Source organism: Motacilla alba, chromosome 12 (assembly GCF_015832195.1).
Source record: "Motacilla alba alba isolate MOTALB_02 chromosome 12, Motacilla_alba_V1.0_pri, whole genome shotgun sequence".
Lineage (NCBI taxonomy): Eukaryota > Metazoa > Chordata > Aves > Passeriformes > Motacillidae > Motacilla > Motacilla alba.
The window spans coordinates 7,051,125-7,070,709 of NC_052027.1; the positions used below are offsets into that span (position 1 = coordinate 7,051,125).

At 43.8% G+C, this 19,585-nt stretch overlaps 1 protein-coding gene across 2 annotated transcripts in view; it reads right to left on the minus strand.

Annotated features, from left to right (window-relative positions):
- The window catches only part of SYNPR (synaptoporin), a 101,483-nt gene that overhangs the window by 7,528 nt on the left and 74,370 nt on the right, over positions 1 to 19,585 (minus strand). For both annotated transcript variants that reach the window (XM_038149051.1, XM_038149052.1), the window contains one exon: positions 3,526 to 3,724. In XM_038149051.1, coding sequence (XP_038004979.1) covers positions 3,526 to 3,724 — 199 coding nt within the window. The remainder of the gene's footprint in view (positions 1 to 3,525; positions 3,725 to 19,585) is intronic.

The following is a 19,585-nucleotide window of genomic DNA, read 5'->3' on the forward strand; positions in this document are numbered from 1 at the left end:
CACAACATTTTTAATCAAAGAGGTGTCCAAGGAGCAGACCAGTGTACTTAACTCACTCCATCTGCAACATATGTAAGGAACCAAATGCCTTTTTGCATAATGTGATTATTCATGGGACTCCAGATGCAAAGGAAAGATCTCATCTTCTTAAGATATAAACATCTTTATGCACCATAAGAATGAGATTAGCAAGTAATCACTATAAAAATGAAATACCTCTTCTCAGGGCTATGTCAGCCACCTTTCTTGGCTGAATAATTGTATGCATTTATATTAATTGACTGGAATATTGATAAAGGGATTTACTTTTATACATGACTGCATGTGGCTCCTCATGGCCAAGCTGTAACTTCCCAGAGACAAACCTGAAGGCACACAGGGTTGTCAGCATGTGGATTTTAAACGAAACACATATGGGGAAAAGAAACCATAGGAAAAGTAAGAAGCCTGAGTGATGGTGACTGGTACACATTGACTGTGACTACTCTTTCTTTTCTGAGAGACATATGGAAGCATCCTATCCCTGATCCCCTACAATTTCAGCACAGCTGGGTTGGTTACTCTCTGCTTGCAAGAAGCTCCAAATGTACAGACCTGAAGCAGAGCATCAACATCTCTGCTCTTATCACAAACCAGCAGTGCCTCCCCAGGCATGTGGTGTTAAACAAGTGGAAACCAACTGAGGTTGGTTTGGTCTGAGAGATGGGGATGTACTGAAAACTGGTGGCATTTTGCACATCACATTCTTTAAAATCCAAGTCACCACCTCCAATTAATTTCTTTTAAAAGTTTCTGGCTCTTGAGCACTAATCAGTCACTTGAGAAGCAGCCTTGCCCTCGTTGTACCCACCAAGGTGAGACCCCAGCTCCTTGCTGCACACGTGCACCATGTGGGAGTTCACAGTGGAATGAAAATCACAGCTGTGGTTTGCAGAGCTCAGAAACACACACCATGTTTCTATGAGGTACTGAATCCCTGGCACCCTGCTCCTTGTTCCTTCAGAAACTGGGAATCCAAGGTCCTCTCTTAGGCTCATCTATGTGTATGAACCCCCTCAGAGGATCCCTCAGGGAGCCAGCAGGGGAAGCAGAGGGTGTGTAGTGCAAGGACTCATCATTCCCTGTGGGAATGGATGAGTAACACAACCAGGGCTCTGTGTGACCAAAAGGAAGACTTTTATCCCCAAAACCTGACTGGCAATGTCAGCAACAGAAATGGTTTACTGCATAGTGAATAAACACCCCCCTGCCATCCAAACAGACAGGGAGCACTTATCTGCTTCTCCCACTGGAAATATTTCCTTGCTATCATGCCTCACTCCATGCTGAATGCTAAAATATTTTTCCCCAGTTAAAGTGACGCTTTGCTGAGATCTCAGCACGTGCAGTTCATTTTCCTGTATCTGTATAAACAAAGTAAACTTGAAACATTTGTGAATGAAATTTTCCCTGCAAGTTTCTTGTGACTTAATGGTCATTAAATTCCTTACAATTGTATCTTCTGCACCCAGCCAGGCTTCTGCAATTTGGTAATGCATTGGCAGTGTTCTGACTGCCTCTGCAGGGGCCTTTTGAAAAAATATTATAAAATTTCAATTGAAAGGGGCTTTTTCCTCTCTTGACTTCTCCTGTCATACTCATTTTTCAAATCCTGAAAATTTGTCAGGAGAAAAAGGCAGCTCTGAGAGAGTGCTGCTTAAAGGCAGATGTCATCCCAGACTGAGAAAATATGAAGCCAAGAGGAAGTACAAGGCTTAAAACAGGAATGGTTTTAACCATGAAATTGTGATCAGGCACTGCAGCAGAAAGTAAGGATGGATGAAACTATCATCTTCAAACTCTTCACAAAGAGAGAAAAACTGGTAGTCTGGACAAGGCACTGATCCTGCCTGGTGAAGAAACAGAACGAGGGCTGCCCTGCCTCCTGCACCAACACGTGCTGCACCACAGATTTCTGCAGCACTTTTCTTTGGAAGGAACACTCTCAGGGATGAGACACGCTCACACATCTGATCTGATACACGTCAGTTCAGAGCAGCATCTGCCTGGAGCTGGAGGATACATTGCCTGCCTCCTTCACAGAGCATGTGACATCCCTTAGGTGAGCACTGCAGCCCTAAGAAGCTCCTTTTCACTCCAAGTTTTCTTTTTTCTTGACCACTGAATTCCTCCTGGCTACAGCTGCCAGCCTTTTCTCCAGCTGGGGCTCTGCATTTTCCCTACAACTCCACTGCACAGAGGGACTCACACCTGCTCTCAGCCAGGCTGTGGTGCTGCAATCATTGCACTGGACAGTGTCCAGGGACACCAGCAAGGATGTGCTCCAGGAAAAAAAGTTGGTTTTTTTTTTTTCTAAAAATACCAAATACAACAGAGCTTGCAGTGCATGGGATTTGCACAGCATTTGGCTGGGGAAGATGGGACTCTCCTCCTGTCAGACATAACCTGACCATAACCCTCAGCCATTCCCAGAACCACTCACCAGCAGGAGCTGCTTTTGCTGTAGGACAAACTCAAAAGCATCTTTATATTCTGAAAAAATAAGGTCATATAGCCTTGGTTTAAATACTGTGAAATTGCAAACAGAGGCTTTGGTAACAGACACTGGTTACATTTAACCTGTGGATTCAATTCCAATCCATTACACAGAACAAATTAAGTCAACGTGATGTTAATGCTATAGCAGATTGTGCCTTGCATCCTGTGACAGACACAACTGCAGCAGCTGTTTCAGGAAAGTCCTGGACAAAGGCAAGTGGCCACATCATGATGTGACATATTAATACCATTGTTTCTCTTTCCTTTTCCTATTGCTGCTGAGGATAATGTGGTTGGTCAAAAGTAGGAATTATTTTCTGCAAGAAAATTAAGATGGAAGAATTCTGTAACAAATCCTTTGATGAAACAGTTTGAGATCTCACTTGATACCAAGAAGAAGCAAGGCACTATTTATTTACTCTTTCTGCAAGGACCCCTTTATTTTGCCTGTTCTTTGTCTCCTCTGTGAGGATTTCCTTACATTCCCACACCATTTTCTAGGACAAGAAAGGTCCCAGTGTGTTGGTTTGGCACAGTCTGGTTTTTGGTAGCAGGAGAGGACCACAGGGGTGGCTTCTGTGAGAAGCTGCTGGAAGCTTCCACCACGTCCAACAGAGCCAATCTCTGATGATCTCCTCTTCCCTTTTTTCCCCATCAATGAAGCTCTGCTATCATTGGGCTGAGATCTCAATCCTGCTACCACTCAGCTTCGTGTTCATCATTTGTGTGATCATCACCACTGTGGGCAGTGGGAGAGAAGCCCAGAATTTCACAAGTACATACAGGACTAAACTCCTCCTGCACACAGCCTCCATTACCTTTGGTTAAAATATTGCATCGCCATTCAGACAAAAAAGCAGGTGAATGCAGAGATGCTTTGGGCAGCAGGACACCTGGATCTCCCAGACCATGCCACAACCTCAACAACCGAAAAAGCAAGAGGTGAAGACTACGCCTGAAAACACTGCAAATGCTGCAAACACTTACAATTAAAGGCCCTCTGTTGTTTTCACGGTACTTGTTCTGGAAGAAGATGTAAACCACAGTGGCAGCCAGCGAGTAGAGGAAGGCGAAGACCGCGATGGTGACGAAGAACTCCGCCGAAGAGGAGAAGTCCCCGATCAAGGCGAGCGTTTCCCGGCGCTTGCCTTCACAAGTGGGAGCCTCAAAATTCACTTGATGCAACCTGGAAAACATCCCATAGAGCAGCAGGTGAAGCACAGAAAATGGGTACTGTTATCTGAATAAAGATGAATACATTTGCTCTGCCTCATTCCTGATGCACATTGATACCTGTGAGTAACTGGCAGCTGTGGGGAGAACCCTGCGAGTGCCAAGGTGAGACTGAGCACATGAACACATCTTTTAATCAACCCCAGAGAAAGTTTGTGTTCCAGTGGTTTGGTACAACCCTCCCCTACCCTTCTGGGGTTTTGCCATGGCAACAACTGAAAAAGGATAACATGAGAAACAATTTGATTCTTGAATTCTTACAGTCCAGGCAGCAGAAAACAGGTCTTATCCTCAGTACTAAGCCCATGGGATACCTGTGGACATTCACAAATTCCTTGCATCAAATTGTCTGGCGCAGAGCTGCCTGTGGCTGTTAGCCCATATGGCTGCAAGCCACACTGTGCTTCTACATTAAAGGCTTTTAAAATTAAGCTGCAGCAGAAATACACAATTTGGATCAAAGAAAAAGTCTGCATGCCCTGGTTTAAGCAACCTAAGCCCTAACTTTATACTCATGACTGTTTATCAGTGACTGAGCTAATAGATTTATAGTTCTGTCTGGAACCTCCTGTGACAGAATTTTTTTCTGCAATAATTTTAATTTCTGATTCAGAAAAAGAAAGAGGATCCATGGAGGGGTCATTTTGGCAGGTCCTGTTGCATGGCCCAGATTCACATCAGTGGGGACGTGGAGCCCAATGAGGGATCACGTTATTCTGCCCTGCACAGGCTGAGTGAAGGGGACGAAGCCAGCAGCAATTAAAGAACTGATGATCTGGTGCTGAGAAAGGATTAAGCCTTCTGGGAGACATTCCTCTGCTCAAGGGCAATTAATGTGTGCAACAGCAAGCCAATGGGAGCAGCAGCCATAACTATATTTGGCTAAATAAAAAGTTAATTCCCCAGATGAAAACAAAGTACCCACAGCAGAAATCACAAGATGGATTAATGGTCATTGGAGGATTGGATGACTTTTTGCTTTTGCTGGTCCTGATTAAATGTGCCCAAACACGTAGGCACAACCTTTTCATCAGTGGTTGATGAAAATAATGCCAGTTATTTGCCTCAGAGATTTTACTCCCTGTCATTGTAGTAGTGATGGGATGAAAACAAAAACCAAGTCTGCCCAGGTTGCAGAGATGAGGAGTGCTGAATCGCCTTTCCAGCGTAAAGCCAGCAAAGCCTGATGAAATCTGAACACACGAGAGACATCCTAACGCCAATGGGCAGTTTCCTGACTTTACTGTCTTTATAGCAGAGTTTTCTTCCCCTCCCCAGCAGCCCTGAAGCACAGAGTGGACAACATGTGGTGTTGCAAGTAGCAGCTCACAGTCCTGGGCGTACCAAAGAGGAAATAACTTAGGGAATATTTCTACCAAGATTCAGACTTTGAGATGCTGCCCACCCCTGCCCCTCTGACTGTCCACTGTCAACACAGCCCAGTCTCACCATCAACAACCACCACCCTTTACAAAACACAGTAAAGCAACTGAGACCATTTTCCTTTTCTATTCTCTGTTTTCCTGACTGCATCTTAGTCCTGAATCATAAGCCAGAAAAAAAAATGTTCATACATTAACACCCCACTTGTACCTTCCCAGCAGTGCTTTTGTGGCCAGGCACTTGTCAGGGATACAAGATCACAGAAACCTTCTTCCATCAAGTTATTTTTATTCACTTGCTTTTCCTTTTAGATTTCCTTGGTCTCTAAGAGGATGTGCAGTAATTGGTGCCTCTTGTGGCCACCTCACCTCTGTCAAAACAACCGAGATCTCTGTTGTGCAAAGGGCCCCAAAATAGACCATGATTCAGACCTGGGAAGAGGAGCTGTGACAGGCAAGAGAAGTGAGGGAGCCAAGCCCTGCAGTGGTTAGGGTGGATGCTGACTTTACATGATACATCTGAAAAATCTCTTTAAGGCAGGGGAGGATCAGTGACAGAAAATCCAGTTTCACTAATCAAAACCTTTTTGATCTGGAATGGCATCTCCAAGAGAAAACTCTGATTTTTTTTCCCCACTGACATTGCTGAGTCAGCCTTTCTGGGGGCAGGATGGCTCGGTGATGACTCACAAAACACTAATTGCCTCCGCCTCTCACTTTCGATACAATTCTACCTGTTCTGTCTCTTACTTCCTCTGACTTCTTTCATCTTCTCTTCTCTCTCTTTGTTTATACCCCACCTTTTCCTTCAAGTCACCCTTGGCCAGTGTCCTCCTTCTGCTGCTTTTCCAACTTCCAGCACCACCCCTCCCTTCCACCTTTGACTCTCCATTTGCTAAAACCAGGAGCCCCAAGAGTGACCCTTTGCACTTTGTTAACATTTGTTAGGCTGCATTAACAGGAATGATTTTCACTGATTGATGGCCAATGCAAATAAAGAACACAACAATAATGAATTTACTTAATTAGGGAAACCTTTCCCCCTGTAAGTTCCTCCAGGGTTTCTTTTGCCTTGTACTGCACTGAGTATTAATTCAGAAATAAAGCTCCTGACTTTGGAATGTGACCTTGCATCCCACACTCAGCAGACCTGCACTAAGGTCATCCTCACTGCCCATTGTTACCAGCACCATCCTTTTGTTAACAGCAGCTGCCATGGCCAAGCCATCCGGGCCCAAATTCCCTCAAATTCACTTCACTCTGAAGTAAGTCCACCAAAGGCAGTCAAGTTTCACTGATGAAGTCACAGTAATTAAGGGCTTCTAAGGTTTCTTCCACCACTTGGCAAACTTTCCATTGCCGTGGGAAATATGATGACAAGACAGCTGTATTGTCGAGCTTGACAAGATCAAAAGAGGGCAGGAATGTATTAGAGAAAAGGGGGATTTTTACATTGTTCCACAGCAGCGAAGAGCAGTTACATTTTCAGATGCTAATTACCCTTGCTCTGAAAAGAATACATGAAGCCAGACACATTGAACAAAGCTACAGCTGTTACATGTGCATGGGGGAGCAAAAGTTGTGCTCTCTCCATGTGAATGTGAAGTTCCCTTTTCTTCCTGAACTTCCTCAGTTCAATATTGAAGCCACAGCTTTCTTTTAATCATAGCCCTCCATTTTTTTTTTTTAGCAGCTTAATTCCCCTGATGATCCTTGAGCATGAAAATAGTCATGAGCCAACTTCCCCAAAGACCTGTCTCACTCCACCAGCAGAAGGGTGAGTGATCTAATATTGTCTGATTCACTCCCTTCAACAATGCACACAGGGCTTAGACTTGAAGCCAAGAGAACACGCAATTAACACAAGAATATGCTCCAATGTTATTGATGAACCAGCATAGATTTCCCTCTGGGCTTTGATCAGTGTGTGGACTAATAAATAACAGATAAAGTTCTGCCTCCAAAAATTCTCAATGGGGGTTAGTGTTTCTCCATTCCTTTAGCAGGATCTAGTGAAAAACAGGCAAGAAAAAAAAAGCTCTGTTTTGGCAGGTTGTCCTATTTTCTGAAAATAGCATCTTGTAATCCACCCTCCAACTTGTCTACAACATGCTGGAATAAAATCTGCAACACCCACATACATGCTTGCAAAAACTCAGAGATCCATTATCTTCATTGGGCTGTATTTTCCCCCAACTTGTTTCTGGCACTCAAACTGTCAATTGTCTTTACTGTCTGCAAATCCCTGAGAGAAATAAATCACTAGAAATGAGTTATTGCAGTAGTACTTGTGGAGGGGTTTCTTGGGAAATGTTTATCTTGGCTGATAATCTCCAAAATGAGGGGAAAGTGAAATTTCAAAATACAGTAGTGAAATGCTGACGTGCACAGAGCCCCTCAGCAAGTCAAACTGCTCTGTTGAGGCACAAAAACGTGACAAGGGTTTACATCTTCCTTTCTCTGGGATATAGAGTAAAGGCATTTCTTTTAGCTAGCCCTGAAAACACTGGAGTTCCCTCATTTCAGAGGACTATGCTGGTGTGCTTTGACACCAGTGCCTCCAGCCAGCCAGTCCCTGGGCAAACGTACCTTTTTGAGGCACCAAAAATGGATTTTTTGGTAGGCTTAGTGGAAGAATACAAATAAATGGGAGCCTTTCTTCACACAACAGAGCTCATCATTCCTGTAAAACTTCTCTAGAGATATTACCTACATTAAGGAAAACACTGTGAAAGTCATCTCTAATAGTCAGGTCAAAGCAGAGATCTGCCTGCAAATGAAAAGTCTTTTCTTTAAGGAAACTGGGGTCCACTGACTCTTCCAACACTCTTCCCAGCCTGCTCTTCTCACTGCAAAGAACACTTCCCCCACTGCTGGGCATTCCTGAGTGTTTGGTGTTAAAATCCTGGCTATCTGCAAGGCTGCTCACACAGCAAGGAACAGATTTCCTTCCAGGCTTCAGGAGGATGGATGGAGTGAGCTCTGCATTCTCATCCTCCTCCTGCCCCCAGATCTGCTCTGCAGGGACAAACTTCTGACAGGGGGGGACCGTGCACCATCAAAACCATGATCCAGCAATTCCCAAAGGATCTGAACCTTTGCACCCCGGCATCCAGGAGCTGCTGAAGTTAGTCTCAGGCAGGCAGCCTGTTAATACCACATTTGAACACCTTGACGCCATTAATGCTGAAGTTCTCTCCAAAGTCAAATAGCTGAGATATTTTTCAAGCCCTGGACAACTGCGGGGATGAGATGGGGTTTGCCCCTCAGCAGGACCGCAGCTACCATGGAAGTGACTGCTCCCTGGCTCTTTTGCACCTGGTGCTATTCTGGTAAAATCAGAGGTTTTTATCCTTTTGCTACCAATGACAAGACTCTTTCTCTCCCCAAGCTGTCCTCCAACAGCTCTTTTCCTAATGAAGAAATTACCTTACTCAACTATTCCCATCCCTCACCTTTACATTGCTCATCTGCCATGACACACATCTCAGTGCTGCCTGCACATACCACAACCTTTCAAAACTGAGATGTTTATCCATCCTTCCTAACTATCCCAGCAGTTTTCCATATCTCACTCTACCAGCTGTCTCAAAAAACATCATATTCCAGACTCCCCAGCACCCAAGGGTGCCTTCAGTACCCTCCTCCCCTACAGAGCAGCAGCACATTTGTTTCCACCCATACCTGCCCCTAAAAAATCTGTTCACTTTTATCTGGAGACAGAAAGCAAAATTAAAATTCACCATCTGACTCAGCAATCCAAGCCTGGTCTTTTGTTTCTTTCCTTTCTTGAAGAAGAAGGAATAGAGTTGGCTGATCAAAGAGTATTTGAAAATATCTCACTTTGAACTTCCGTCCGCTCAATAAATCCTCTCCGTTTATTACCAAAAAATGAATTCCAAAGCCCACATCACTCTAGAATTATTCAACACTACCAGTCATTTCACACAAATACATATATCATCTTACAAACATTTATTCCTAGCTCCTATCCTGGACATTTGAACATCCTAAAGATCTCCCCTTTGTCACAGCTGACTTCAGTGGCTTATACCCATCCAAATCCATGGCCAGAGCAGCATGACCAAAAAAAAACCCCAAAAGCTGCTGCTGGGAAGCTAACCAGGAAAGCTGCAGCAACCTACGCTCTTTTCTGGATTATGTCCAGCCAATATAATAAAAAATATTTCCCTCCTCATATTTTCAATTTCCTAGCCTGCCAGGTTCCTAGCCCTCCCTAGCACATAGCTGTGCTGCAGATGTTTGGCCAGCACTATTTCCCTAGAGTACAGGTTTACCAGGACAAACTGCTGTCCCAGCTGCTGTCCCAGCACACCACACTGTGTGCTGCCCTGGGACAGGGGCAATTCCTCCCGAGCAGGCAGCTCAGAGCAGGTTCACCACCATGCCTACCCAGAGCTGGGCACCTCGTGGGTCCCTCTGCTCCATCCCTCTACCCCACATTTAACTTCTCCTGTTAAGACAGCAAGTCTGAGACCCCCTGAGGTGCTCAGGCCTCCAGGAAGAGCAGCTACACCAGCCCTTTGAGGGTGGGTTCTGAAGGCATTTGGGACAGGGACAGCACTGGGGGTGGGCAGGAGGCACTGGTGCCAAAGCCCAGCTCGAGATCCCCCTGCAGGACCCACTCCCAGTGACTAAGTGCACAAAGCCCTTGGGAAACAGCCTGCACAGCACTCCTGGGGGAAGAAACAGCTGGACTGGTGCCAGCCATGGGAATGTGGGAATGAGCCTCCCCAGGCTGTGCACATAGCGGGAGCGCAAACCCTACTACTCCATCGTAGCACCAAAAAGCCAACAAAAAAGGCTCATTATAGAACACATGCTGCTGGGAGTGCTTGCTAAGCTGAGTGGGTGATCCCAACCCCACTTCCAAGCCTTTATCCAAGACCCAGATTTATCTCCCAAGATAATTTCACAGCTCTTCTCAGGAACACATGCTGTGCAAGCAGAGCACAGTGCTCAAAGACATGCTCCATCAGTCTTTACAGCCCAGATACCTTCCCAGATTGGGCACTTGCATTCTTTGTGGAACAGACTAGTGGCAATATACTCTGATTTCCCTACACTGAGCTGTTTTCTTGGGACAAACTGCTTTCTGGTCTCTGGGAAACCTTGTTGCTATCTCTGAAGGAAGATAACCCTTAATTATATTTTAAAAAAGCCATCATGTTAATGGAACAAGGCAAATTATAGGACCTGGAAATGCCACTGGCATACATTCACATCACCACATAAATAACTATCCAGAGTTACCTGGTCCCATCATGATATCCAGGCTGAACCCATGGCTCTCATGTCCCTCCTGCTGCCCTCTCCTCTGGACAGACACGGAACAGCTTCCAAACTAAGAAGCTCCTGTCAGAGCCAAACAAAAACTTCCATTTGGAGAAAAATGTACAGAAATCTAAACATCTACAGATGAAACACTAGCAGTAGGAATCATAAAGAAAAGGCCTAAAAGAGCCATTGAATATAATAAGACCATTCCTGAGAAGTGGATGTATCAAATCCCTGGGCAGTGTTTCTGCATGGAGCAGTGTGGGACTGCTGATCTGCCATTCCTGCACCCCAACACATCCTGAGCTGCTCACACCGCCTCCAGTCCACCTTCCCTTCCACCACCAAACAGGCTATGAACTCCATGTGAAAGTACTCCAAATTCTTGGGCATCAGCTGGTGTTCAGCCTGAACCACCTGAAAGCACAAATGCTTCACTCTGTGACAAGCAGTGTTACACACATCTTCATCTAGACCCTGAAAGCAGCAATTCCACCCCCCAGACCAGCTGATATAAATACAAGAGCAATTACAGAAGATGCAGCAACATTTACTCCTTTGTGTTGTACTTCAATATTACTTTGTATTTGACTATAATTTTTTCTCAAGTATATTGTCCTGATGTTCCTAAAGCAATCAAATTAAGTTCTCTGGAGGGTTTTATGGGATGACTCCAGTGAAACTCCCAGTCACAGTATGTACATTTGGAAGGATATGACAAATCCTTTCCTCAGGGAGTTGGTGGGCTGCAGCACAGGCTGAGCAGGGCACTGGGCAGGAACCAAGCACATTTTTGGGTCTGCTGATGGACCTTCAGCCAAACTGCCAGCACCTTCACACCTTGACTAGCCCAGGAGGTGTGATTCCAGAGAGGACAGGCACTGAGTGGGGCTGTGCTGCATGGGCTTGGATGCACATCCTCTCCAGGGTCAACTGAATGAAAAATATTGCATTTATCTCCTGGAAAATAAATTAATGTAGAATTCAGGTGTGAGAAGGGACCAAAGACATCCCATGCATCCCATTCCCTACAGTCCTGGGGAAATCTTCAGGGCCCCTGCACAGCAAATGCACATTCTGGAGCAGGGGAAAGGGGAAGGGCATGTGTTTGATTGTCCCCCAGCTGGGTCACCATGTGCCACACAGGGTGTGGGATCAAATGCCAAAGAAAGCAGAGCCAAAAGGTAGCTGCTTTGGTTGCTTCTGTACTGACAGCATGAAAATGTGCAAAAATAAATTTGCAAGGGAAGTTGCCTAAATTCTGACTTTTAGGAAAAGCCTTTGTGGCAGGCACAGATAAAACATCATCACTGCACAATACTGCAGAGACTATTCATGAATATATATTAAAAATTCAAATGGTGAAAAAGCTGCAACAAATCCAAAGTAAAATTCCACTTAAAGAACAAATTTGGCCTAAAGAATTAATGAAGAATTTTTCTGGCACTAAAACAGTGTTAAGCATGAAATATAACCTCTATGAAAAAAAATCAGCCAGTCGAGACTATCCAAATTCAGGAAAAATCCAATTTTTGAGTGCCAAAAGAAAAGCTCTACAATTTACAAAGTTTTAAGAAAGCATTCTCCCTTATCTGCAGCAGACACAACCTCCAGAAATTTCCTACAACTTTCCTTCCCCCTCCAGCTGTGTGTCCATGAGCTCTGTGTTCTTGCAGTTTGTACATAGACAACAAGACAAGAACTGACCAATTTGAAGAGCTGTGAACCAAGACAAGCCTCCTCTGTGGCCCCAGTTCAGCATTCAAGGATGTGGTTTTTTCGAGTTTTAAGGGATTAAAAGCTACAGAGTAGAAGCAGAACACTGATGGCAGCAGCAACTGAGATGACCTCAACACCTGGAGAAGTCATCTTGTCTGCAGAGCTGCTGCCCCATCACAAAAATACTGCCTGGACCCATCAGCTGGTCCTTGGTTAACAATTGTCCTTGCAATTAACTGGAGACTTTATGGTTTTGCAAATCTTCCTCCCCTGACCTCCTCAAGCAGTGAGTCCCTGTTGACAGCCCTGAATGAGCAGAGGCTCTTCCACCCTTGGGCTGCAGCTTCTTGGCTGTTTACAAAATGGTTTGCCCCAGAGCCAAGGCATCCAGACCAGCCATGAAATTGTGGGGGTGGTGGGTGGTCTCTTGCTTCGACAACACAGTTGTGATGAGGACCACATGCACAGGGTCAGCCTCAAAGAGAAGCTAAAAATGTGGTTTTATCAGATTTCTGGTAAATCTGATTTTATCAGATTTCTGTAGATCTCATGCAGGACCAAAGGGTGACTCGAAGCACTTCTGGTCCCTCACTTGTGAGGAAAGGACACTTGCCTTTATCCACAGTTCCCAAAGTGCAAACTGGCAGTAATGACCATTCTTTGCCAATCTTGAAGATTTCTACAAAGTGGGTTTTGAAGACTGTAACTGGGGTCAGGAGGAGGCCCTCAAAACTAGGAAAGTCACAAAGTCATCTGTATTTTTATCTGTTTTAATCAAACCAGCAGTAATTCCATCAAACTCTGACAATAGGAATTACACTGTACATTGCACTCATGGACAGCTGTTACTGCAGACCACAGCTGTCCAAATAAAAAAGCCCATTTTCTCCCATTCCACTGTTCTCTCTGTCTAAAGACAGTATTTCACAGGCAGTGAGGACTTGTGGAAATTGGAGAACACTGATTTGCAGTTTTCAATTACTTCAGCAGTCTGTAGCCATGCACAAGCAAGCAAAAATCACATCAGGGCTCTGAACTATGGGATGCACTCCTTAATCACTAGAGCCAGTTATAAAAATGTGAAATATTCTTTCCTATTACAAACTATGCTCATTCAAAGCTGAAAAGAAAAGTACTTATTCTGCAGACCTGGATCACCTTTTCCCCAGCCCAGGAGACAATCTAAGAGCAAACAGCTCTAACTAAACCAACAGCTCATTGATCAGTGCTCAGTTTGGCTTTGCAAGCCCCATGTTCAGGCTGCTTCCAGACTTGCTTCACTACAGAGACTTGACCAAGGTCTCTGATGCCTTCACTGCCAGGGAAGTGCTGGGGCCATAGCTCACAAAGTTCTTGCATACACGTCAGAATGGCACACAATCTTATAACTGGCTTTCCATTGGGAGATTTTGAAAAATTGAGCTGCAGTTTTCTGGATAGCCCTATTAATTACCAGAATGTAAAAATCACAACTGAGAAAAAAAAGGTCTATTTCCTAGTTAAAAATACATCTCAGTGCTTCAGTTTGCATCATTAAGTCATACTAAATATGAAGATACTTTGTGAAGGTGTCACAATCATAGATATTTGTAACCTGAAAGATTTGCTGAATTTTACCCAGCAGGATGCAACATTATCTTCTTCCTCATTCACACAATTTCCTCTTTCCACTAACAGTAGAAGTTCTGATTAGGCAAATTATTCATTAAGAGGTCAAAATTAGGTATGAAAAGCTCTGCTGAGGTCAGAGTTTGAAATAGTTGTGGAAAATAATTAAAGCCATGACTGAGCCCTCAGTGCCCATCCTACACAGCCAGTTTATGTAACAGGGATATTGGTGAAAATCTCCAGCTTAGCTGATGTATTACTGAACATTTTTCCTCATCAGTTCAGCTGTTAACCCCAGATCTGAAGTGCCAGATGAGGCAGTCACAGTTTGGCAAGAAAAGGGACTAAACCAATGCAGCTTTCACTATCGCAGATCCAGAAGGGACCACTGTGGCACAGCTCATGGTCTTCTGAACTCCATCCAATCATCCCTGCAACTCCTGCTTGTGCAAAATCTGCTTCTCAGAAGCACCAAGTTTTGTTCTAAGAAGTTCCAGGGTGGAGATTTATGCCTTCATTAAGCTGGAATGGGTCATGCAAAGTTTAACTAGCACCTTTCACCCTCCCAGGAGCTTTGCCAAATCTGCCTGGGAGCTGGGGCATCTGCATTTTGGCACAGCTCACACCTGCAGCCAGTGCACAGCTCCTGCTGGCTTGCTTTTGCTCCTGTCTATGCACAGGAGGTTTATGAGACCACAGTTTTGGTTTTGCAGAAGGGGCATCTTCTGTAAGGTGAAGACATCCAAAATAAAGCACAAACCTAAAGGAGTTCAGCTGACTCTGGGACTATTCTTTCCTATCTCCAACCTCTCAAGAGGTCTGGGAGCAGAGCCCACCACAGTTGCCTGAAAGTCAGCATTGCAGGCAACCACTTAGTTGAAAGAATTTCTATTTATCAGCAGCTCTCAGTCTCCCAGCCATTACAGACATGCACAATCTTTCAGCCAGAATGTTTTTCACTGAATTCTGAAGCAAGATTTACAAATGGATGACAAAAATTAGAAGGATAGTACACACTGGCACAGAAATGTGCTAACATTAGCAGAGGCCTTTTCCAAAGAAAGATAGATGCAAAGCTCAAAAAGTTAGATGTTTTCTCCTTAATTATAATTTGTAGCTTCTAAGTAGGCAATTTAGATCTGGCTGTCATATTTCAAATGGAAGACTAGACTGCCCATTGCATGCAGATGAGGTGAACACTTTCAAGGGTGCTCAATGGGAACGTCTTTATTCAAATGAGATGCTTAAAGTGAACGAAAAGCTCCCATAAAACATAATTTCCTTTTCCTTCAGAAGGAAGGACCACTTGAAGAGACAGCTTTACTAGCACACTGAAAAGATACTAATAGGTGATTTAGAATAAAATGGAAAACATTTGTTTTGCTCACTACTGTGATACAAAGATGTGCAAAGACATATTTTCATCAGGGTCTCACATTAGCACCACCAGGAAATCCCACTCTGTCCTTCTGGTAACTGTGGCTCAGTGTTCCTAACACCTCTGCACACACTTCATCTGAGAAGGTGGCTTAGGTGAGACTGTTTAAAATCCAACAATGTCATCCTCCAGGCCAATATTTTTCAAGTAGTTTTCAGGATGAATGCCCCAAGAAAAGACAAGAGATGCTCCAAATTGATTCCCATGCAGCATTTAACTTGGGGATAGACTCCGTATGTAGGCAAAATCTACAGGCAAAGAGATTTTAGTCCAGGGTCTGCCTCAAGACTTAACTTAGGGGCTTGTATTGAGATGTTTTCTCTTGCCATTGCCCTGCAGGCCCAACCAGCACAACTGCTCTGCTCATGGGGCTCCCACGAGCCGCAGACCCCACCAGCATCACCCAGAGCCAGGCTCTGGCACAGGATTCCCCCCCGGCGAGGACAGGGCATAACCACAAAGGGCAGGCGATGGCCTCAGCACAGAGCACCTCTCCCAGCACACCATCACCATCATGAGAGCACTTCTGAGGTGCAAAGGTTCATTTAAATCAGTAGTTGAAGAAGCCCAAATGTTTCAGTGCAACTCTGACAGCTGCAAATAAAACGTCAAGTTTGTGATAGGAATAATTAGCTAGCAAAAAATCACCAGAGCAGACTCGGTAAGTTCAGCAAACAGAAATACTTGCCTTTAGGAGGACTGGTGAAAAAACATCTTAAAATAGTGAATACCAGTAACAAGTATGTACCCCGTAGGTGTACTGTTCAACCACTTATTATCAAAGTAAGCCCAAGGAAAAACCAAGTACATGACAAAAATATTTCTGGGATCACAGGAAATAATAAACAAATAGGACCTTCACTAGGACTCTTATTACAGACAAAACATATTGCTTCAGGGCACTTGGATAAGTGACAAATCCAATCTGAAAGGGTGATGGACTGTGAGAGTAACAAATAATCCCAAGATGCTGAATTTTTTTTCCACCCCCTCAAAGAATCATTGCCTGGGTGAGGGTCAAGTTAATGAACACCCTAATGTGTGCCAAATTTGCAATAGACTGTATCAAGCACAGATCCTAATGCTGGAGAAAAACTGCTACTGTAGGGCCAGAGAAATTGATTCTGTATTTGAACTTGTTAAACTTCCAAAATGCATATACAGGTATCCAGAAGAATGGCTGATTTGTGCTTTAAAACATGAGGAAGGAAGAAATGTTCTGTGATAAAACTAGAATTAGGCCAAAATGAGAAAAACAACTCAGGTGAATATTTAAAACATCTTTATAAATATCAGATTAGGCATGGAAGAGTCTGTAGAGGATCTGTAGAAGAGTGTGGCAGAGCTCCAGGAGACACTGTTGGAGGACATTAGGGTTTAGACTTCAGTTAATTTCCACACTGCAGGGTGACTACAGGGTCATGGATGTGGGCTGCAGGAAGCTTAAATGAATCAGTGTAATTGTGGCTGGAAAAGCATCCATCTCATCTGCTGTTCCAGGAGAGATGGTGGAGCCAGATTTGGGTCAATTACATCAATACTGGGGGGACTTTCAGCGGTTACTGCACCCCAGCAGCACGAGCTTGGAGCAGAGGCTCAGGTGGGAATGGCTCAGCCTCCTCATGCTCCTGACACAAGCACCCTGCACAGACACCACCTCCACATGGGATCCTGTCTCCCAGCAGTGCAAAAGCTCCACTGCGCCAGGTTACTCTGGCAGTGGCTAGTGATTAGTACACTTTTATGCTTTTCCTCACTTCCCCCTTTTCAAAGGGCGGATTAATCCAGGTCCAGAAACAACTAAGAAAGTGATTCCAGCAGAAATGAGAAGCAGCCACCTTGTGAAAACATTTCTTTGGATTTTCCTTTTGGTGCTCCACAATTTCCTGCCACCAGATTTACAGCAGCAGTAAGATAACACAGGAGCCAAGCATAACTTCCACAAAACCATAACTTTAAAAAACAAAAAAAAAAAAGAAAGAAAGAAAGAAAGAAAGAATTATTTTGAGTTTAAAAGTATGCTTCAAAACTCCCTGTCTAATTGTACTGATTATTTCTCTTGGACTCATTTTTATTTCTTGCTGGACACTTTTGCAGTTTGTAGGCTGGGGCTGAGAAAAATCTCAATAAGCAGGTGTGAAGATGCTCCTTTGTTTTGGGAGCATCTGGAGCTACCTGCTGTGGAGTGCAGTGCTGCTTCTGTACATTCAAGACTGACCTGGGGCCACACGAATCACCCCCACACCCCACCAGCACTGGTTTTGCCTTTCTGCATCCTCCTTTTCTTTAGTTCAGGTGATTGGCCCCAGAAACATGTGGTCACAAGTGCAATGTCCATCCTTTCAGTCTGGAAAGCTCCCTCCCCATTCTGATCTTGCTTTAATAGGAAGGTTTTCAGGTTCCTTCAATCTCATTTCCAAAACACCCGAGCCTTCCTGCTTTGCCAAACTGTCCTGTTCAGCCTTACCACTTTGTTTACCAGCTTTTAACTCTTGACACTTGTCATCTATTGGCCAAGGTCTAGCAGTTCATTTTTTGGGAGAAGAAAATAAAGCTTCAAATTCCCAGCAAGAGAAATGAAAGCAGCTGGTAGCACAACTTTCTTTGTTTCAAGTCATGCTGGAAGGTGCAGCTCATAAAAAAGCAGCACTCAGGTATTTTGACTGCTTCAGTGTCACCGCTGACAGCCCCAACAGCAGCGGGGTGTCAGATGCTCAGCAGCTTCTCTCCTTCCACCTACACCTCCCCCAGCTGACAGCCAATAATCAGGACTGTGAAGGCATTTGAAAGGAAAATGCCATGGGAAGATGGACCTGAATGCAAGACAACTAGTGGGAAATTCATCCTACCTAACAATGCCTACAAGCCCATGCAGGGAGATGAGCTTCAGCCTGAGGTGCACAGTCTTGATTAGAGAGCCTCAACTTTTCTGAGCTGCTTTTTCCAAGCTTATTCACTGCTCTGAGATGTTACCTTTCCCAAATAATCTCACTTCTGTTTTTAGAGCACCCCATCTCCATTCTGTGGAAGGAGCACTGGAGAAAAGCAAAAATAGCGAACACATGAGAAAGTCACAGGAATATTTAGATAAAACACTGAGATGACACCAACTTCCAAAGTAGCAGATTTTCCAAGCACACATCTGCTGCCTCATGTAATCTGCACATCTCTGGATACTTTTTGCACATGCCTCAGGTTTGCAAACAAAATCCCAAATTGCACAAAATCTGAGTATATTCATGCTTCTCCTAAAACAGCAGCTGTGTGTCATCTCCCCTCTCACCTGCACATTTCAGGTGTATTTGTACCATGTAGCCAACCACCCCCATCTGTGCATGCTGAGTTCAAGGGCCAGCTACAGCCTCAGCTGGATCCCTCCTGCAAATGAACCCTATTCTGCATCATCTCTGCAACATGCTGGAATGTTACATTACCCATCAATTACTTCCAGTTTTCTAATAAGTAAAACTGTGGGAAATTGCAGATCCAGCCACTTCCTTCTAGAAACAATGGTCGACGTGCCTGGTGGAACACCAGGAGATATTTGAGGGCTACTTCTCTCTGTTTTATTCACTTTTAAAACAAAAGTCTATTTTATAATCATGCAAACTAAAAGCACTTCACTACAGGGTGTATTTGTAATGAATGTTGGAGAAATGACCTATTTGGAAGTGAATCAAATTACAAACATAACTCAATTTTCAGGAACTCTCCTACGCATACTAAGCAGAAATGAAAGAAAATGTGGACATATTAGAGCCAAAAAAATAAACATTTGTAATACCAGGAAATGTGGCTTTTTTAGAGTAATAAATGTATGTCAAGCAAGAACAAGATTTCAAGGAATCAAATTCAGTTCCCACTGTTTAGAATTTGCTGTATCTTAGAACATGTTAAAGAAATAGATGCTTTCAAGTCTGGTCTGTGCACAGCAATCATAAGCCAAACAGCATGTGATTTCCCAAGGAAGAAAAATTATTTTAGAGTCATAGTGTACTAGACTTGAGATTGAATTATGCATTCTTTCCTTAATCATCTCAATTCCTTGAAGAAATCACTTATACAAAAGTGAGCGGTTTCTGCAGTGAACTTGACATATCTAAAAACAAGCTTGTAGATGCTCTTTTGAAGCAGGATCTTAAGTGGCATGAACACTATATATATATTATTATTATATATATATATGTATAACTACACTGTAGTTTTCAGATGTACTTAAAAACATAAAAAAACCCTATAAAAACTGTTTTCCTAAATCACTAGGTTTAAAGCATTCAGATATCAAGAGATGCAAACAGGCAATTAATAAAATTTTCAAAAAGCATTTCAAAATTATGGTTCAAGCTCATTTTGGCTTTTTGCTTCCTCC